Here is a 22,500-nt window from a genome sequence, read left to right as displayed (position 1 = left end):
GGGTGAAAGGTTGAAAATAAACCTAGGTAACCTAGGTAGAATTCAAAGAACATTACTTCTGGCTTTAAGAATGCTAGCTAAACTTAAATTGTCGTTTAAGCCTGGGAATCTCGTCGCATTCAGTCTCAATTGCCAGAACAATTCTCTTGAAGAAAGTGTAGTTTCCCAATCACCTCCCCTCTGGTCTGGAGAAACTTTTTCAAGGACAAAGAAACGAATGGACATGTTAGGACATACCAAGGAATGCTTGAAAAAGGCATTAGTGTCTTTTTTACTTTTGATGTCATAACTATGTTCGTATATCCTACGTTTCAAAGCCCTTTCTGTTTTGCCCACATAGAAAGATGTGCAACCCTCACAAAAACCTAGGTAAGTTTAGCCAGCATTCTTAAAGCCAGAAGTAATGTTCTTTGAATTCTACCTAGTTTACCTAGGTTTATTTTCAACCTTTCACTCCCCCCCTTTCCTTCCCCCTCCCCCCCCACTTCCCCTCCCACTTGTTTATTCCTCTATGGTCTGAGGCCACACCTTTAGATGTTTGTTCCCTTTTTCCCTTCCTTTATTCAGCTGGCACCTTAGACAGGTTCTGGCTATGGTGCTTTAAATGTTTGCTCTATCTATTTTATCCATTTAGATTGTAGTTTAAGTAGCTCCTATAGTGTAACACACTGGGCCGATATTAACTGCATATATTTTTAAATTAGACATTTTCAACCTCTAGTTGACAGTATTTGACTTCTTGTTTTGAAAAGTACATTTTTAACAATATTTGTTTACTATTTTAAGTGTTATCGGTATTTAGACTGTTACAGTTTTTAATTCAACTCAATTTAATCTAAATTAAAAGTTTTGTATTCATTTTATTATAAGTTTTTCAATGCATTTCATGTATTTTGTTTTTTAAATTTATTTAATGGATGCTAACATAATTAATCAATGATGGTTGAGAGCCAAGCACTTTAAATATACTATGTGAAAGCATTATTTGTCGTGGTGTTGATTTTGTCCATTAAACACGTTGTCTTTGGATCAATCTTGGTTTCATTTCAACCTTGCATTGCATTTTCAGTGGCTGGTCTTCTGCATTTATATATATATGGGTCCCCTTTAGAAAACCGAGCACTTACTTACCTGACTTCCAAAAAGTCGAGATGAAAAGAGTGATGACCGCACAACACCACCGTCCCGGAACACCGACTTTCAACTCCAGGTAAGTAACCGCTTGGCTGTCCTGTTGAACTTTGCCCCTTGCCCCCATGGTAGTGTGATTTTGGAGTTGGTATATTTAAGTTAAGGGGGTGTGGGGGATGCAGCCCCCCCCCCACATGAGGGTGTGGAGGGTTTGCTTTCTTTTGGTTTTACTTCTTTTTTTAGGATGGCCAAGCAGTTACTTACCTGGAATGGACCGTCAGTGTTTCAGGACGTTGGTGTTGTGTAGTCATCAGCCTTTTTGTCTCAGCATTTTGGAAGTCGGGTGAGTAAGCATTTGGGTTTCTGAAGTAGACCTATATATATATATATATATATATATATATATATATATATATATACATACATATATATATATATATATATATATATATATATATATATATATATATATATATATATATATATATATATATATATTTTTTTTTTTTTTTTTTTATAAAACGTATGATACTTTATAACTGCAGTCAGTTATACATTTGTGTGATGTACATACTTTCCCTTGACTAACCTATAACTGACTGACTCATCCTAATTCATCAAATTCCATTGTGCACTTACAGTTGGACTGCAACAAGAAAATTTAAAAAAATACCTGATGCCAGTTTTGTGGAGAATGGTTTATTTTCCTTACTGACCCCGGCTGGAGCATGTTTATCAGCCTAAGAAACAAAACAGAAAAATTATCATAAAATTAAAACAGCAGGAACATAAAGGAAGACAAATTCTTTTAAAAATATAGCTCAGTACAAATCACATATGAGCCTTGGATGTGATGCATCTGTTTTGCTTTCTTTCTTCCTTCCTTTTTTGCATTCTTAGATTTCTATCACAACAGTAGAGGTATTGTGATATAAACACTCTCCTATTTCCCCAGGCTTAAGTGTCTGTGAGCCTTGCCTGCAACCTTTCACCTGTCCCTCATTTTGCACAATGTCCTTCTTTCTTGCCTCATACTTTTTGACCTGGCTGTCACTCATAAAATGTTTAATTTTTGGTAAACCACTGAGGATTGCAGTCAGTCAATAATGTCAGATGTTAGGGTTTTATATGTCTTCCTGTTCAGAAAATACATGTTGGTACAACGCCTGTTCTATTGGAAAGTTAAAATATTATTAATAATTGTCCTTTATTTTGTGCCTTGTCCCTCCATTAATTTTTGCTTTGTCCTTGATTTTTCAGCTAAGAAGATAACTCTGCTTGTTTGGCAGTCACTGCAGAGGATTAAAGCTGTGAACTGTTAAGGAGCTGGTTTAGTATACAGTTTGATTCCTTCTGTCTGTATTTGCCTAATATATGACTCCGAGCAAATAAATTTAGCAGGCAGTGTGCTTCCAGACTGAATCTGAAAAAGATCTGAACCTGCTTCAGTAAATAACCATAATCACAGTGGAGAGACAGATTTTCTCAAGTAATAATTGTCCCCTTCTCTGGAACAAACTTGCTCTCTTGATCAAGCAACATAACACACTATCTTCCTTTAAGAAGGAATTAGACAGTTGGATGGATATTCATAAATCCATCTCCAGTGTGACCAGCCTATTGCTCCTTGAAAACAGAAGGTAAGGTCTAAGTAGGTATTAACAAGGCATTAATGACTGCATGTCTCAGCTACCTTGTGCATTCTTTGAGTCTATCAAGGCTCTACACAACCAGTATAAATAAATAATACACCTCAGTTCCTTATCATATCAGCATTGCTGAGGACATAATGGTGTCACTCAGATAGCGGTCCTAGATCCCCCATGTGGTAAGAATGCACAAGCCAAGAGAAATGGGCCCTGGCCATTAGAAAGAAATCACAGGCATTAGTCTGCTCTATCAAGTTAAAGCAACAGGACATTTTGTGCTAAAGAAATATCTCCAAGTCCCAGATGCATCATGAGTATTTCTTAGGTTTGATAAGGATGTATGGGACACTTAATAAGACCTCTACCATCTGCCAGGAGATAGTGCACACTCTTAGACATTCACCCCAAAAGTCACTAATAATGAGATTTTCTTGACTGCCACTAGATGTCCCCAGTAGGTCAAACTAGATTGCATGCTCACCCAAACTTAAAGTGGGGTACCACTATCCATGCCATACCTATCCCGTCAGGCCAGTCTCTCAATAGCTGAAAACTGTTCCTAACCACAGACCACTAATAGCACAGCTGAAATACAAATGAAGTAAAGGCAGGCAGGCAAAAGTCTCCCAAAATAAGTTATTACTGGTACATTTCTTTATTTGTAACTACAACCATATGTTTAGTACAGCCTAATAGCAGCAGTGAACCTGGAAGCCTGGAAACACTGAATTAAATGCAGCCTTCTAGAGATCACCTTCCATGTCTCCTGAAGATCATGAACATTTTTTACATATGCTATCTGAATTGCTAATAAATCATAATGTTTTTGTGATGGGGATTCTTATTATCCATTTAGTATTTGGAAGATATATGCTAGTAATAGTAAGCATGACCATTGGTTCCTTGACTTAATGAATGTAAACTTCTTGGAGCAAATAGACAAGTTACTTACTGGGGTCCTAATATTCTGGATTGTGTAATAACACACATAGCCCCCCTAATACATCCTACATATTGTATCTACATCTACATGGTCAATCTTATCACAAAAAACTGTATTCTGTGTCAAAACTACAAACATGTCCTTAGCAAACACTTCTGAGTTTAAGTACTTTAAAAAGGAAACCTTAAAACTCTATGATGTGATTTCAAAATTCTGCTACATTACTTCTACCTTCACAGCTGTCCCTGTGTCTCAGAGGTCTGCTCACATTTAATAAGATGTATAGACCAAGCAGTTTCTAATAAGACAAAATATAGTGAGATATTTAAGAAAATAAAGCACCTTGGTCATCTACTCACATAAGCAAGTTCTAAAAAGAAAAGCAAAATAAAAAATGTCTATTACAAACTACATTTGGCCAACCTAAAGAAATCCAACAAGAAAACCGGACAAGAGCTAAATATCACCATCATGAAGGTCAAAGCCATGGATGAACTCAAAATATCAGGAGAAACCAATGATAATTACAAATCATTATTCAGCTAGGTCAGAAAATTAAGAAACATGTAACAATGCTGTGAGCTAATCCACAATGACAATACCCAATCCCATCCAAAGGATATTGCTAACATACAAGCAGATAAATTTAGTGCAAACATCGTACTACCTGCAATTTTAGAAATTCTAAAAATCCCAGAGTCACAACCCTCTCCTATCATACCATGAATCAAGTCATAACAGCTCTCTCCACAGCAAAAAATACCATGTCCGCGGGCATTGATAATATTCCTAATTAGAGCCTTTCCAAAACCTTCTCAACCTAATCCTCTCCACTAAGAATGTTCCTGGTGCATATGAAATGGCCACTGTAATGTCCTTACACAAAGGGTGCCCAGAAACTGCAGAACCATTAGCCTACCTAGCTTAATTTGCAAAGCCACGGAATGCATCATGTCGGATTTTTATAAATAATTTTGGATGTTGAAAACCTTACTGCTCTGGACTGTTACCAATTCAGCTTCATCGAGGATTTTTCTTGCCTACTAAACCTAGTAAATTTGTTTGAAGAGGTTTGGGAAGCTGTGGATGGTGGTCATGCAGTTCACACAGTGCACCTTGATCTGGCTTAAGTCCCCATGTTAACATGCCAGCAGACTTAAAGGCCTAAGTATAAACCCTTACAGTGTGAGATGAATAGAAACTGGCTGATGGACAGGACATACATAATTAAGGTAGCTGGTGCCACCTCAGAAAGTAAAAAGGTGATGGTGTCCTGTGGGACTGTCTACTGGGACACCTCCTATTTGATATCTTCTTCTACAACTTTCAAACCAATAATCTAGGACCTATGGCTAACTAAATTTGCTAATGATTGCAAACTATGTATGCTCATTATACCACCTAGTAAATAATTGGTTTAAAAAAGACAAACTAAATACAGAAACGTTAGAATTGGCAAACAAAGTTGCTCCATGACCTACAGGTTTGACAGGCTCTCTCTTTCTTGCTAACTTGTTTCAGTAACCAGACATCTTGGTACTTTTATTGACAATTAATTGTGCTTTGACCACAAAATCCCCACATTAGATAGAAAATCATTTTATCTGGCCAAACTAATATCTAAAGGCATCTCTCTCTACTCATCCCTTAGCAGACCAGTTACTGATTGCAATGTCGTATTTGTCATGTATTTGTCTAAATACATCAGACAGCTATTTATTATTATTTATTTGTTTCGTTGACCAGAAAAGTCTGTCTGTGTGAAAGTCTGTCTGTGTGGAAAAGCCCATTTTCACTGGAGGCCTAGTGAGAAAAGCTCTACAGAATCAATATATGTACATAAATTTATAGCATAAAATGCAGAAATGTTTTACATAAAGTTAACATTTATAAAGATTGTAGCTTAAAAGCTGGAACTGTCTGCTTGCTAACAAATTGGTTATTAACTCCAGCAAACCTACATTCATGATTTACAAAATTCCATAACTGCCTGAATTTCCTTAGAGTCATAATTTAGGAACATCTATGGTCAAACTGGAACAGTTTGAACAATGGATGTACCACATTTTTTTTGTTATAGCATGTACAGATTAGATTCTGTAAAAACTATTCAGCCAACTGAAATATGACTACATATTGTACAGTTTGTTAAGCACTGACATGTCTTGATATTAGACTTAATGTTCCAATGACAAGACATGAATGAGTACACACTGCCTATTCTGGTTCAGAACTCAACCAGTAATACCACTCTGCTAAAAACTGCTAAAAATACAACCTGTTACTTTATTTCCATTTCCTTGGACAGATAGCACCAGTGCTTGTCGGGTCTATATTATATCATCGAACGCTTAAAAAAGCGAATGATGAATAATCTACCCCATGTAAGTAAAAGCTTACAATCTCGAAAGCTCAGAAAAATCGCTGTTCCAAATAAATAAATAAATAAATCAATAAATTGAAAGAATACATAAAGTGGGGGGCTTTGCCCCCCACATCCCCCTACTTAAATATACCAACTCCGAGATTGCACTACAGTGTTGAAAATGGCAAAGTAACGGAAGCGGCCAAGTGAATTCTTTCCCTGGGACAGAATTTGCTTAAAAGCCGCTTCTCTATTTTGCCTTTTCGTTGTTTTAAGTTCGATCAAGACGCATTCGATAGAATGCATCTTTGGTCATCTAATAGGAACCCTGCTTGTCTGTCTGAAGTCAGTTGACTACAACTCATGAGTAGAATTGCAGCTCATTAAACTGTTTGGTTTCCAACATGGTTAATACTCACCCTTGACCAGCCTTCATAAAGAAATTACCTTTAAGATCTACAGCCTATTCTTTGAGATCAAGTAGCACAGGATCAGTCATCATGCTTTTAATATCCTACATTCCCTCTGTTCCTTAGTGAAATAACCTTTTCCAAGATAATGCCTGCATTATGGAAGAGCCTACCACTATAGTTCTCAACCTTCCACCCCAAAATGTGTAACACTGCTTCTCACAAAATGGAACATACGGGCAAAATGTGGCACACTGTTTCTCACAAAATGGAACACATGGGCAAAATATGTAACACTGCATCTCACAAACTGGAACACATGGGCAAAATGTGTAACACTACTTCTCACAAAATGGAACACATGGGCAAAATGTGTAACACTGCTTCTCACAAAATTGAACACATGGGCAAAATGTGGCATACTGTTTCTCACAAAATGGAACACATGGGCAAAATGTGGCACACTGTTTCTCACAAAATGGAACACATGGGCAAAATGTGTAACTGCTTTTCACACGATGGAACACATGGGCAAAACGTGGCACACTGTTTCTCATAAAATGGAATACATGGGCAAAATGTGTAACACTGCTTCTCACAAAATGGAACACATGGGCAAAATCTGGAATACTTACTAAACACAACTTCAAGTATAAAGTTCAAACAGCATTTAATTATATCTTCACACTTAACAAAAAGCTATTCTGCTGAATTAATATGATTCAACATTTGTTACCGTGGTTATTTGTTAAAAATTTTTAACAATGAATGTGTGACATACCCTTTCAATTTGGAAACATGCCCCGGGATTCATGAAGCTTGCGCCAGATGCCAGAGTAGCTTTGGCGATCTAGCGCCAAATATGGCTGCCGAGCGATTCAGGTATGAGCTGTTTCCATGTGCACTACCAGCGTATGCCAGAGCTGCGCAGCTCCCGGTGCATGTATGCTAATTACCCCATGCACAGCAGTGTAGCATACAAATTAAGGTATATAGCGATTCATGAAGTGGTGCAGGTGTAGCGTAAGCATGAAGAAATGTAAACCAAAAAAAAAACGGTTTACATTTTGTCAAACATAAAATTGGAGCCATGAAAGTGGACCAAACTCACGTGTTATAATGTTAATATATGCCAGTGGCTAAATATATAGCCAATGGCATAAAAAAACATGCACAACACATAAAAATAACATTTAATGTCATGGCCACACTAACGCAAAGTAAAACCGCAGTGCATCTGTGTGCAAATGGGATCACAAGGAAAATATATTTAGATGTCATAAAACTGCAATGTAACACAATTCATGAATTCCCCATAATAGTCAATGGCACACATGCTACACCACAACCATGGCGCAAGGGTTGCTAAGGGTCTGTGACAGTGTTCTGCAGCATTGATAACTAGGAATTAGTAGTCAATGCTATGCAAATGAGTCAAGTAATGCTGAATCGCAAACGCCCCACTGGTGTAAGGATGTACCACACGGCATAGCGGTACAACACTGAGGAGTGGCCTGGAGGTAAACATGACATCAAGAGAGGGGTGCGCCACCGTAGCTGTAAGCACACTGGATCATTGCTAATCCGGGTTGTCTGTTGCTAAGCAAAGTCGCAGGATATGGGGTGTGGAAGTAGCCATAGCTTTGCTTAGCTGAGAGCACAAAAGGTAACCGAAAGTGCATGTGAACATGGATGAAAATGCACTCGAAACCCGGTAAACTGCTGTGCGTGGCACGCACCACAGCTGAAACAGAAAGGATATTGGAAGACAATAAGGAAATGCTGCAACATGGTAATTGGAGTACAAATGAGTAATTAACACCTAGGAACTCACAGTGGGCCATTGACAACAACTAACAAGGCTGCTAGCAGCCACCTGCAGAACAGGAAAGGGGAGGTGCCGTACAGCAAAGAAAAGAGAACTGTCACAGCAGAACAAAGCAAACTTGCAGTAGATCAGCTACATAACACATTTCCCAACACAATCCTGGGTTGTGAAAGTACAAAACAAGAAAGCCGGCAGCTGGATGCATGCCTGACAATGGGAGGGGAATCGGGTTGAAAATTGAAGTAAAGGGCAATAGATGAATCACGGCAGCCAAGCGTAAGTCAACACCAAAGGCGCCACAATAGCAGTACCTGATGTAAAACCAATAATTAAGATACCCCGCAGCTGGTATTGCACAAACACACCCAATTACAACCAGCATCATCCATTGCACAATAGTATAAGGTGTGAAAGCCCCACACACACACTTGTGTATTCCCAGACACTCTGGACCACTGGTGTATACAGACAGGGAACTTTTAATATGTACATGTTAGGGGCCACCATAGCTTTGATTCACCAGCATGTGTTGGAGACTGATGGTGGTGTGAAGTATGATGCTGACAACCCTCTCAGGCACCGGAGGAGGAGGAGAAGAGTGTTCAGACCCAGGGTAAACTACCAGGGGCTACATGATCTGGAGATAGTAGAGTATTACAGGGTGGACAGGGACATTATACAGCAACTTGCTGAGCTGTGCCGGCCACGCCTCAGAGCCAGAAGTAACAGAGGGGAACCCATCCCAGTGGACACAAAGGTATGTGTAAGCTTGAGAATACTAGCCACAGGTACCTTCCAAAGGCCAACTGGGAATATCATGGGGATCTCACAGGCATCAGCATCCAGGATACTCCACCAGTTCCTGGATGCCATGTTACCACATGCCAGTGAGCACATATACTTTCCCCGAACACAGGAGGAGTTGGCCAGCAATATGCGTCTCTTCCACTGTGTGGCAGACTACCCGGAGGTACTGGGTGCAATAGACTGCACGCACATACACATCAAGTCACCACCCGGTGAGCAGGGTAGGCGTTACATAAACTGCAAGGGATTCCTCTCCATCAACTGCCAGGTCATGTGCAATGTCCAGGGCATTATCATGGATGTGTGTGCTGAGAGCCCTGGAAGCTATCACGACTCCCACATCTGGCATGCCATCAGGTATTTGCCAGGGGGGACATCCCATATGGCCACCTGGTGGGGGATGCTAGCTATGCACTGGAACTGTGGATGATGACTCCCATCAGAAATGCACACACAGCCACGCAAGAACGCCATAATGAGGCACATGCAGAAACCAGAATCATCATAGAGCAAGTGTTTGGGATGCTGAAATCACAGTTCCATTTCTTGGACATATCTGGTGGAGCCTTGCAGTACTCTCCAGGCACATGTGCCCACATCTTCATAGTATGTGCCGTGCTAAACAATATGATCCTGTGGAAACAGCTGCAGCAGGGACAGAATGGTGAAGGCCCTCACAGCCCACCACCATTGCCAAGGGCCCCACAGGCACAGAGGTACTCAGACCATGAACCCCCTGAGCCAACCCCAGTAGGCAGACGGAGGCATGCCCAGTATGCCCATGCCTTGGCAAAGAGGGAACATATAGCACACACACTGACAGTGTAGGCACTCATGGACTGACACCCTTTTCTACCTGCACACACAGCAAACATGGATGGCACACACACACGACCACCTGTAAATTATCATGTATAGGTGGTCTACTGTGTGCATCCTACATAGGTAGCCCTCAACTATTGTACACACAACCACCATTGGCACAAGGTAAGTCAATACCTGAACAGTAAATTAAGCTATCAGCATGTGTCCATACTGTATGTAGAGGTTCATAGATGCATAGGTAGGTACATGCCCAACTGCCCGAGGCCACTCATAAGCATAGGCAAAAAGTGTCTGCTGTCACCACCCCATCGATTAACTAACTGTCCCTCTGTGGAGCAGAGCCAATTGCGGGATCCCTGGGGTGTATACACTGTTCCCCACCCACTCTGCAAGGATTCCCTGGAGTTTTAGTGAGGGGTTTTGTATAATGTAACCAGGGATGTAGTTCCAAATAATGGGGAGTATCCCTGACAGGAATCTTCTCAGATGTTTACATGTTACATAGTATACCTTAAACACAGCTTGCATATATAGGTAGTATTCCACAGAATAATAAACATGTGGAATACACAACAGCTGAAATGTGCGTTAAACACCCTTGCACTACCAGTGCCTGCTCTGAGAGTAAAATACCACTGCCAGGATTAGAACACACAACCATGTACACAATCTTCACAATAACATACCACTAAGCTACCTGAGATGTACTAATGGCAGTTGTGTATACTGATAGGATAAAACACAAAAGGTAGGAATGTGTGGAAATAGGACAAACTGACATGTACCCAATGAAAGGTGTATGTTATATATATATATATATATATATATATATATATATATATATATATATATATATATATATATATATATATATATATATATATATATATATATATATATATATATACACACATCATCATATATATATAGAGAGAGAGGGAGAGAGAGAGAGAGAGATATATGTCGATATATGGGGATATACATATATATGTAGATATATAGATAGGTTAACAACATCTACATAACCATATAAATGGGATACCTACCACATACCTACTGCTTTACATACCAACGCATGTAATCCCGAGGCTTAAGGTCCGAAAGAACACAGTACAGAAACACCAGATGCGCGAGGTTTAAAATCACGATGTCAAGGGACAGTTAGTCAGTGCTTCTGGTGTTGCGGTTCAGGTAGGTTACTGTGTGTAAGTGTGTTTCTGATGGCTGTAGTGTGTGTAAGTGTGTGTTCTGAGTGTGGTGTGTGTTCTTGGGGGACTGTACTGCATGGGTGTAGGTTAGCTTTGTACGTCTGTTTGCGTGATCTAAGAGGTAGAATATTAAAGTAGGGGGGGTGTGGGGAACACAGACACCTACATGGGAGGTGTAGGGGGGCTTGGCCACCTGCTCATACGTAGTGTAAGATGGTTTGTTTGGATGTTGTAGGTAGCAGTGTGTAGAATATGAATGGTCAAAGCATGTGTTCAAGGGAGATTGAGTATGTGAGAACCTGTATCTATTGATTTGAACTCTGTACTATGAACTATTAAGTAAACTGTGAATAGTGGAAAAGTACTGAAAAAACAAGAACCTGTCTGATAGCAGGAAATGTGCCTTATATGGAAGTGTATCAGATTTTCTTTCTCTGCCTAGAGATGTAGTAATATGAACTGCTTCAAGCCTATGGGTAAACCACTGATTGGTTAATTGTCTTTTGTATTATTTTAATTGGTCTAGTTTATATTTCTGTACTGTCAGCAATATCACCAGCATATAAGCTTATGCATTCCTTTGTTTGGGGAGTCTCCCTGGTACTTTCCAGTAGGCTCCCACACGTGTGTAATAAATACCACTGAAAGAGAGGAAGAAGTGTCTTGTCTTCATTTAAGGTAAAAATGCAAACACAACAATTGGTGCTGTGACTCGGATCTGAATTGACAACGGCTGCGGTAGTTGGGTATTGAATGAAGTACTGCTAGTAAAAGGGCCCATGACAGAATTTTCTGTTCTGGCAGTGTTTCTTTCATTTCCTGTACTTATCTGCTTCACAAATTTGGTATTGATAATTTTATAGAAATGTAATAATTCCTCTCATTCAGTTGTTTGAGGTAAATGGCATGTATTTTTTTTCTTTTCTCTTTGCTATTGATTGTGCAGTATGAGAGTGGGATAAAACGAAACACCGGTGACATAAGAGTGAAAGGAGATACGAGAGTGGGAAAAGCAATGTTTACAAAATGTCATAGCTACCTCTGTAAAATACAGAATAGCTTATCGTGTGAAAATGGGAGTGAGTGTGGGAACCATAAAAGAGCCAGAAAGAGGTACACCAGTTGATTATATGTTTTTTCGTGTATCCCGGGACAGTTGTATGTTTATAAGTCAGTTGGTCGCCCTCACTGAGGACGATGGTAAACTCGCCTTTCCAGAGAATGGTAGTTTTAATAAAAATATTTTGCTTAATCTCCAAGGGAAATTAAGAAGAAAAGGGAGAAGAATACCAGGATTGTGCTGGGCAGCACTTAATGATTGGATGACAGAGGTGAAAGAAAGAGAAAAGGATTCAGTTATTAGTAGTTTAAAGGATAATCAGCAAGAATTAAAAGAGCAGCTGAAAGAATTACAACAAACTGCTAGTAATTTAGATATAGTAAACGGTAAATGTTTGAAGGACCCACCCTTTAAGGGGCTTTATCCTGAATCGGAAGACGATAATGCTTGGCTTCCCCCACCACCACCTGCACCACCAGTTGCACCCCCGCAGTATCAGCCCCCCCCTTGCTCAACAAGGAGCGGAAGCACAGCAGCCAGATTTCACTACTAAAGACTCCACCCCTAAAGAAAGAGAACAAGCAGTGGATAGTCACTCTAGTTACTCAGATCCAGACACAAGTGATTGAAAAAAGGGACCAAAAACTCATAGAAAGACTCATAAAGAAGCAAAAGCTGTAATGTATTTTAAAGCTAAACCCTACTATAAAGGTAAAGGAAAACGACATTTACACCGACGAAGGCTGTTTGGTCAGTTCCCCGCTATAATTGACAGTAGGGACGGGTATTTTGGACCAGATAAATTTAATCAAGATTCAGGATCGGAGTCCTCAGACGATGACAGATTGTTACCTTTGAGGGAGGTATCTAACCCGGCTCATGCTAGAAGTGCACAGGAACCACCGACCATTGTAGTACCTAGGGCATGGTCAGCGGTTGATTTTCAAGCCATTACTAAATCGTTACTGCCCATTCCTACTAATCCAGCTAAATTCCAGCGTGTGCTGGCAGGACATATTTGTTTACAAAATCCTACGATAGAAGAAGTTAAGGCAGTTCTTCAGTGCGCCATATCGGCTGATCTGATGAAACATATTTGGGACCATGCCAATGTCTCTACTCCGATTCCGAAACATGACTTACATGGAGATAATGGGTTTGAAGCAGTTAGACAGCGTTTAGTAGATGCTATCACAATAAAGTTCCACCCACACCCAACTGGTCCAAAATCAAGTCAGTACTTCAAAAAGAAGACGAACCCGTGGATGAGTATTTAAATCATCTCACTGAAGCCTTTGAGGCTTATTCTGGGTACCCCGAACCCACCGAAGGGCCAGCACAAAGTGCTTTCGTAGATGGGTTATGCCCACAAGTACGAGACAAGCTAAAAGAAATGTGTCTAAACTGGCCTAGTCATGGATTCACCGACACAATAACACACACTTGCACACAGTTGCTACTGGTGAGGTGAGGACCCCTGCCTATGTGCAAATCATCATTACAGTACTGTGTACCTACATGACGCGCCACAGAGAATACACATGTACAGGTAGCCAGTATGGCCTAAGACTGGGGACATCAACACGGATAGTAGAATGCATCGCCTGGATGGGGGGAGGGGTCTTATCAGTTCAGTATGGTAACATACATCCTCACTCCAGGGACCAGACAGCCCTACATACACACACATACATACACACACTGTGGCATTCAGTATTGAATACACCTATGTCACGCACATACAGATACCTCACATGTGTGAGATACATGCCCCTGCCTATGTCCTGCTTTCTACATTGCAGTCTGTACAGATGTGTACACTAGTGTACAGGAGAGTGAGTAACAATTGAGATGTATTCTCCACCATACGTGACATATATGGACACACACACAACCACACATACCAGTACGGTGAATCACAGACCTGCCTAGCTCATGATATGTATGACAGACTTACAGCAGTATTGCACACATTACAAACTGTACTGATGCTTCCTGTGGCAACAGTGCTGATATATGCACACAGGACATCTTAACTGTTAACAGGTGTCAAGTGATTTACCTTCGCTGTCACCCTGACCACTGTCTAAGTTGTGTGTTATGTCCTTCAATTAACAAAACGATTGCTTACCGGTTACACAGGTTATTGTAGGACCACTTGTGACACACCTGTGAGCTGTCCTCAGCAAACATCCATCTGCAAAGATGCCCCACCACTTAGTTATTTCCACACATCTGTCCATACCTGAGGTACATCTTTCCATACATTCAGCATATCACCATATACAGTTGGCAATGTTGAGGCTGCTTTGCAACTGCATGATGTACTAGGATACACGTCACCTGCATACATCAGCAACTGCACATGCATGTTATCTGAATGCACAACACTACATGTACATGTGTGTAGGTCCTACAATCCTGTCATTTGGGCATGTTTGTAGCCATTGCAATTGGTGGACATGTGTAATGACATACATGACACATGGACTGTTGTATGATATGATAGGTGTAATGGGTGACCAGTACAGAGGGAATGTTACCTCTGTCAACATTGACATCACACCTTATGTACTGTTAGCATTCAGCAGCCATGGACCTACATTCCATGTGCATGTGTGTAATGGCTGTAGCCACCTGTTTGCACAAAGGACAACAACGCTATGCTATTTACATGTATGCTCTGTGTGTGTGTGTGTGTGTGTGTGTGTGTGTGTGTGTGTGTGTGTGTGTGTGTGTGTGGCATGTACATACCCAGGGCAGGTACATGTATGTCATATCCATACATGAGGGTGTGTACTGGTGTACAGCAACAGTCATCTGCTAATGGTGGAAAGTATCGAGGGCCCCTGGTATGTGTACAGCTGACCTGGTTACAGACAGTGGTATCATTGCATTGCATAAGACATGATGCATCTGTGTCAGTACATGGGTAATCTCTACAGTTGATGCAGAGCTTGGTAAGGTCCACTGGTCAAGAGTCACATTGTGGTGTACTCTTATATGTCCTACAACATGTATGGATGTGTGTTGGTGGTCCGAGGACATGGTGATGTCTGAAGTTTACATCCTAGAATGCAGCATGTGACACTGTGTCCTGCACATGACTCATCTGTGATGCCTTTTGTGGGGGTACCGGTCAGTACATGTGAGTGGCCTTTATGTATGTGGGGACATCACCACCTGGAGCGGTCCGTACCTGTGTTATGGCCCACATGTCTGGTTCTGTGGTATATGATGGTAGTGCTGTTGTGCACTACAGAGCCATCAGCCAGGTGTTCCTAACTGCACAGATGTCAGTACTCCCCATTGTTGGATCTACAGTGACCAGCTGTGATTATGGACACTACACATCTAGCACTGGTTAGCATAAGAAAACAATGCAGTTGTCCTGTAGGTGTCAGGGTGCTATCCTGTGTTTAGGACATTTGCCTTGGAATGGCACTGTATGGGTGAATGCGACTTGGGTATTATCCCCACTCCCTTGAATCATGGATGCATGTGATATGTGTCAAAAGCCTGTCTACTGTCAGCCATGTCATCCCAGAATGACAGCAGACGTTGTGTAAAAAACCGGTGTCAAATATATGTAGAGCAGTGTTCCTGCTAACAATGACAACTACTAACACCAGAGCCCATTACAATGTGTTCTTAATGTCTACTTGTAATAGCATGGCCACTGTGGCCTTCCGTGTTTAGAATCAGAGTGCATCCCAGTCAGCCCTGTGCTACTAAGTGTATGAGCATGCCCAGTATAACCTTGTGTAGATGGACACATAGTGCATTCCGAACAGCCCTGTGCTACTAAGTGTGTGAGCATGCCCAGTGACACCTTGTGTCAGTTATGTGCCTCTGTGTATGGGCATGGCCATTGTAACCCTGTATAGTGGTAGTAGTCATCCATTCCACAGATGGGCATACTCCAGGTCAGGATGGATTCCTACTTTAAACACACAGGTTCACAGGTATGTGCATCTTAACTGCCAGCATCCCTGTTGATGTCCGCATTCCTAGAAGGTCATAATGACAGCCTTAAAATGTGTAGTCTGTGTGGCGCGACTTGTAAGTATGTAGTATTGTAATAGTGATCTGTAAATAGGCAGGTGTTCCGTTCCCACCACTGGTGTGTGTGTGTGTGTGTGTGTGTGTGTGTGTGTGTGTGTGTGTGTGTGTGTGTGTGTGTGTGTGTGTATGTCTGTCCCCATTTGCCAGAGGACTGTAAATTGCTTTTAGACTGCTCACACTCCATACAATTTGTATACCCACCTTTGGCAGGGCTGATGATGACACCCACCTACAAATCAACCTCTGGGAGTGCTGTGTCCCAGTAATCTCGGTAGCACATTCTGTAACTGCGTAATACTGTAGTGTAATAAATTAGTTAGGTTGGTTTTCTAATCCCAGACTTGCCATGTGTGTGTGTGTGTGTGTGTGTGTGTGTGTGTGTGTGTGTGTGTGTGTGTGTGTGTGTCCATCTGCCTGAGGACTGAGTAATGCTTTTAGACTGCTCACACTCCATACATTTCTTATACCCACCTTTGGCAAGGCTGATGATGTCATCCACCTACAAATACACCTCTGGGAGTGCTGTGTCCCAGTAATCTCGGTAGCGTGTTCTGTAACTGCGTAATGCTGTAGTGTAATAAAGTAGTTAGGTCAGTGTTCTAATCCCAGACTTGCCGTGTGTGTGTGTGTGTGTGTGTGTGTGTGTGTGTGTGTGTGTGTGTGTGTCCATCTGCCTGAGGACTGAGTAATGCTTTTAGACTGCTCACACTCCTTACATTTCTTATACCCACATTTGGCAAGGTTGATGATGTCACCCACCTACAAATACACCTCTGGGAGTGCTATGTCCCAGTAATCTCGATAGCGCAGTCTGTAACTGTGTAATGCTGTAGTGTAATAAAGTAGTTAGGTCGGTGTTCTAATCCCACACTTGCCGTGTGTGTGTGTGTGTCCATCTGCCTGAGGACTGAGTAATGCTTTTAGACTGCTCACATTCCTTACATTTCTTATACCCACCTTTGGCAAGGCTGATGATGTCACCCATCTACAAATACACCTCTGGGAGTGTTGTGTTCCAGTAATCCTGGTAGCGCGTTCTGTAATTGCATAATGCTGTACTGTAATAAAGTAGTTAAGTCGGTGTTCTAATCCCAGACTTGCCATGTGCGTGTGTCCCCGTCTGCCTGAGGACTGAGTAATGCTTTTAGACTGCTCACACTCCTTACATTTCTTATACCCACCTTTGGCAAGGCTGATGATGTCACCCACCTACAAATACACCTCTGGGAGTGCTGTGTCCCAGTAATCTCTGTAGCGTTCTGTAACTGCGTAATGCTGTAGTGTAATAAAGTAGTTAGGTCAGTGTTCTAGTCCCACACTTGCCAAGTGTGTGTGTGTGTGTGTGTGTGTGTGTGTGTGTGTGTGTGTGTGTGTGTCTGCCTGCGTGAGACAAGTACAGTGCTTTGTAGTATTCGCCGTAGTGTGTGCCGTAAATGCGTATTGCTGCAGTGTGATACAGTAGGGGTTTGTATACAGGACATGGCAAGTGTGTGTTTGTCTCTCAGAGCCTGTGTAGAGGTGGCCATGATTGTCTTACCATTGGACATGTTTGGGAGCGGATTTTGTAGTTTTCCTATATGGTATCCGTCTTATGACACATTGGCCACCTCACAAGGAGTACAGCTGTCAGTCAGTCATGGGACTGTGTTGGCAAGCCATACCCATACATCTGGCAAAAGGCCTGGTGAACAAAGTATGCAGCCCTACTAGTACCCGGTATATGTCCAGCACACATGTGCCATGCACAAACAAATTTGCCTAGGATATCCCACTATGTTGCTAGTACCATGCACATTGATGACAGATAGTAGGCATGGTGTGAATGCAGTGGCCTGCAGAGGACATGGCACCCTGTACAGTGGTACAATAGGCACATATATGCGGACATTGTGCCTTCACTATGTTCCACACTGAATGCCTGCAACATATGTGGTGCCATCAAGTGTGATCCACAGAGGCCAGACAATGCTATACACATGTGCCCTGTATGGACCCATGCCACTGACACCACGGAATACCTGTACCATACTATCCATGCAGGTGCAGGGTCTACCTGCTCACTATAAGCAGGTTTTGCCACATCAGGCCAGTATTGGCATATCGGGGGATAACAGGCTGTGTACACAACATGTGTCTGCCAAACCAGGTACACATGTACATGTCACTGTAAAGTATTGTGGGATATGCACATCCCAGGCAATATCCATGTGAAGGACTATCAAACACCGACATGGCATGCATTGCAAAGCTATGGCCATACACATTGGTAACCAGGATGTCAGGCCAGATAATGCAGTATCCATCTGTGTGGGACATTGCAGACACTACACCCCTGCACTGCACACCATTGTCGGGTGACGTGATGCCAGGGGTTACCTACCACCCAGCCTTGTACAGCCATCTTGCACAACCAACCACTACACACCCATGAAGCAGTGCATACCTGCATGCCAGTACTGGCACCCTGTGTCTGCATGTGGGTTGTGATGCTCCCAACCACAGTCATTCCCAGTATAACCCTCATTGGCATACCAACAGATGTCAAGCACTTTCACATGCCCTAGCTATGTTGTGTATTTGTGGCCCTGGCAAAGGTGTCAATGCGTGTCCATTAGAGAGTGTGGTTGTGGTGACAATGGCATCCATTCATGTGGACAGCCATGTGTGCCACACCTAATGTATGTCTACTATATCTCTGTTGCAGATGTCACTCACCTACACACACATATGTTCTTACAGCACAGCAACATGTCACCTTTGTGGCACATGTACTAACGTCATGCACATGTAATAGTAATGAGTAGTCAGGGGTTTGACCCCTGTACTGTTCGGCATGTGGCAGATGATGCTTATGGTTAAGTCTCCAAGCCCTTCCCTGGTGTACTTTGCCTGTCCCACCCACACACTCTCTGGTGGATGTGAAGGAGTACACCTGCACAGCAACAGCATGTGTATTGTAAGTGATGGACATGGTCAGGTGATGGTCTCTGCACCTATTGCAGTCCTCCTCTAGCTGATTGCATGTGGTACAGCTGTGATTGTGTTCCCATAGCCATCCACATGGTAAACACAGTACACTATTTAGGGAAATGTGTTGTTATTTGGCCATGACAGTCGCTGTGAGTGGTACCTGGATGTGGTGTTCTAACTCAGCATCACAGATGATATCTGGATGTACCTTAATCATTTTCCACAGTGGGAAATAGCCTAAAGACAGGAGGGTGATGTGCCACACATGACTACAGCATGTAAGTGTAGCTATGCTGCATTGAGACTACTGCCTGTTAAACATGTATGTGGTAATGGCTATTCTGCATGTTATAATACAGACATGACAGTACTCTGTTCATGAGGGACCCCCATCTGTAGGGTCATCTGTGAACTGGTCAGTGTGTGCAACCATTTTTTTACTGTGATACACAATGAACACACATCTATGCACAGCAGAAGCATGGTGTGAGGAATGCAGACAGTACATGATGATAGGGATGTGTTACTGCCATCGCATCCCTGACTGGACATGTGTCACATGAGACAGTGGTATGACAGACACTGTGTGGGGTTCCCAGTGACAAGCCAATAATGGACAACTGTTCATAGCTGTGGTCACATGTCTACTACACATTGTACAGATGGCATGCAGTATATATGCATGTGTTGTGCTCCCTCTGCAAATGTATACCATCTGTTGTGTTGGGTTGCTGGTGATATCTATGCATACTGTCGTAGGTAATCCTGAATGCTGTTGTCTATCACTAAGCCGTATGTGGGTTTAAAACGCAACACCATAGGCTGAATGGGTTGGGAGGTCTTGGCAGAACCTCCTGTCCCACTTCAACTGACCATGGCACCGGGAACTAGCACATCTGGGGCCCAGCCATAGACATCAACCTCTGTTGGCTCTGCATCACCTTCTGGTGGTACCACCACTGAGAATGGAGCATGTCCCCCCCTGGTAGCGGGACCAGACAGGTACATGTCTGCTGTCGTGCGGTTCCGGACATGTTGCATTGGTGGCTCCCTAAGGGGTTCTGAAGCCAGATATGCCAGTTCAAGGGCAGAGTGTCACATTTACAGGGTGATGCTGGCCCTCCTGGACAGCCTCCAGCACTGCCTCCTTTGCAGCTGTGTAAGTGCAGTGGCAATTGCCCATGGCTGGGGACCTCCATCCCACTGGTCTCATGGGCTTGTGAATGCCGAACACCCATCCCCGTCTGGGGTTTATCACCCCACATGTGTCATATACCAACCCTGTATGCTGTCTTTTCTGTGATCCTACCTCTCCTCCATGGCCATACCTACACTCCTTCCCCAACATCTGACCCTCACCTACGGACACATAAAGTCAATCAGCTCCTAGGACAACATCTGCCCTATACATAGCTGTCCATTACACACACGTGCCCACTGGACACATGAAACCCTTGTAATATGCATCACAACATACTCCTGTTATCCTCACCCCTGTCCCTCAGGCGCACAATCCTGGGATGCACATCACTCCTACATGGTCCAGGTACATGTGATGAGGATGACCCCATTGTACACACAACACTACCGGTCCCTCTATGGTTACCCCATTTACCTTTATCATGATGATGATGTTGCACACAGCACCTTGCAAGAGTACTGTTCACACATAATGATTGGACAGGTACTGTTGTGTTAATATACATTACATGCACAGAGGGATGTATACGGCCAATGTACAACTATTTGCATGTATGACTGACACATGTCTGTTTGAGGGAGTCTTGAGATCACATAGAGCAACACCACTACATAATACAGGTGTCGCTGGTGTTTCCCATTTCATTCGTTTGTAATGCTTTGTTGCCACATGATATGTTTCTGATGCATCTCTATATATATGTATGTACCTATATGCTGGACGTAAACACTCACATATACATCTATGTGATGGGATACATTCCTATACTGTTGAATGACTGCACTGTATGATATGTTTGTGGTACTGTCCATTGTCTGTATATCTGCCATGGCGTATTGGTAATACACATTAGCTGTGTGCGCAGGGTCCTGGTTCCGACCCTTGCAAAGGACGTTTATGTGGTTACAGGGCAGAACAAGCCCACTGGATGTGGAGGTAGTAAGGCACATTAAAGCAGTTGGGAGCGGGTGTGCATGGGTTTGTGCAGTGTTAAGCACTGCTGACCTCTGGTTACAGCCTCTTACACTCGGTTAGCCTTTACATTGCTTTACCAGTGCAATACTCGCATACTGGTAGCCAAACACACTTACACCCGCTCGCTCCCTCACTTGCAAATGCACCGACATTGGTGCTTGCATCTGTCACTCACACCCCTGGGTGGGAGCGAGGACCACAATTTTACCTTGTGATGCCTATTACATTGGACTAAATGACTACACTATCGGGATTGGCTGCCCATTAGGCGACGGCATTGAGTTCGACTGTACGGAATCAGCGGCCTGTCCAGTGAATCAATCATATTTGTGTGTTCCTCATACAATCTGCTCCCACCTTGTGATGCCTATTACATCAGACTACATGACTACAGTATCAGGAATGGCTGCCTATTAGGTGACGGCATGGCGTTCAACTGTACGGAATCAGCGGCCTGTCCGGTGAATCAATCATATTTGTGTATTCCTCATACAATCTCCTCCCACCTTGTGATGCCTATCACATCGGACTACATGACTACAGTCATAGCCGGCCTTAGGCATAGGCCAACTAAGCGGCTGCCTAGGGCATCGCTTTAGTAGGGGCACTTTTCCAGTATTTATTTGGTGTAGGTAGACCAGGATGGGGGCACTGGGTGGTGTGGTGGGGGTGCCATGGTGCCCTTTTGCCTAGGGCACCAGTTGACCTAAGGCCGCTCCTTACTACAGTATCAGGAATGGCTGCCCATTAGGCGACTGCATGGCATTCGACTGTATGGAATCAGCGGCCTGTACAGTGAATTAATCATATTTGTGTGTTCCCCATACAATCTGCTGCCATCTGGCTGATACATGGGAAACGAGACTCTTCAATACAGACAAGTAGTTGGGTCGTGGGAGCCACATCCATCGGCCGAGTCATACATTCGCATACCTATTATATGTTTGCCACCTTTTCAATTGGCCAAGGTTGGACTTTAGGGTTACCACCTGTCCCACTTTGTGAGGGACAGTCTCTCTTTAGGCAGTTGTGTCCTGTGAAAATAATCAAGACATAGCAAATG

General features: G+C 42.7%; 1 protein-coding gene across 1 annotated transcript in view; it reads right to left on the bottom strand.

Annotated features, from left to right (window-relative positions):
• The window catches only part of CNN1 (calponin 1), a 344,933-nt gene that overhangs the window by 169,797 nt on the left and 152,636 nt on the right, over positions 1 to 22,500 (bottom strand). The window contains 1 exon segment of the mRNA XM_044084643.1: positions 1,805 to 1,871. Coding sequence (XP_043940578.1) covers positions 1,805 to 1,871 — 67 coding nt within the window.

This window comes from Protopterus annectens, chromosome 9.part0 (assembly GCF_019279795.1).
Source record: "Protopterus annectens isolate FY-2018-M chromosome 9.part0, PAN1.0, whole genome shotgun sequence".
In the NCBI taxonomy this organism is placed as follows: Eukaryota; Metazoa; Chordata; order Ceratodontiformes; family Protopteridae; genus Protopterus; species Protopterus annectens.
The sequence above is the reverse complement of the archived record's forward strand: the minus strand, read 5'-3'. Positions and strand labels throughout refer to the sequence as shown.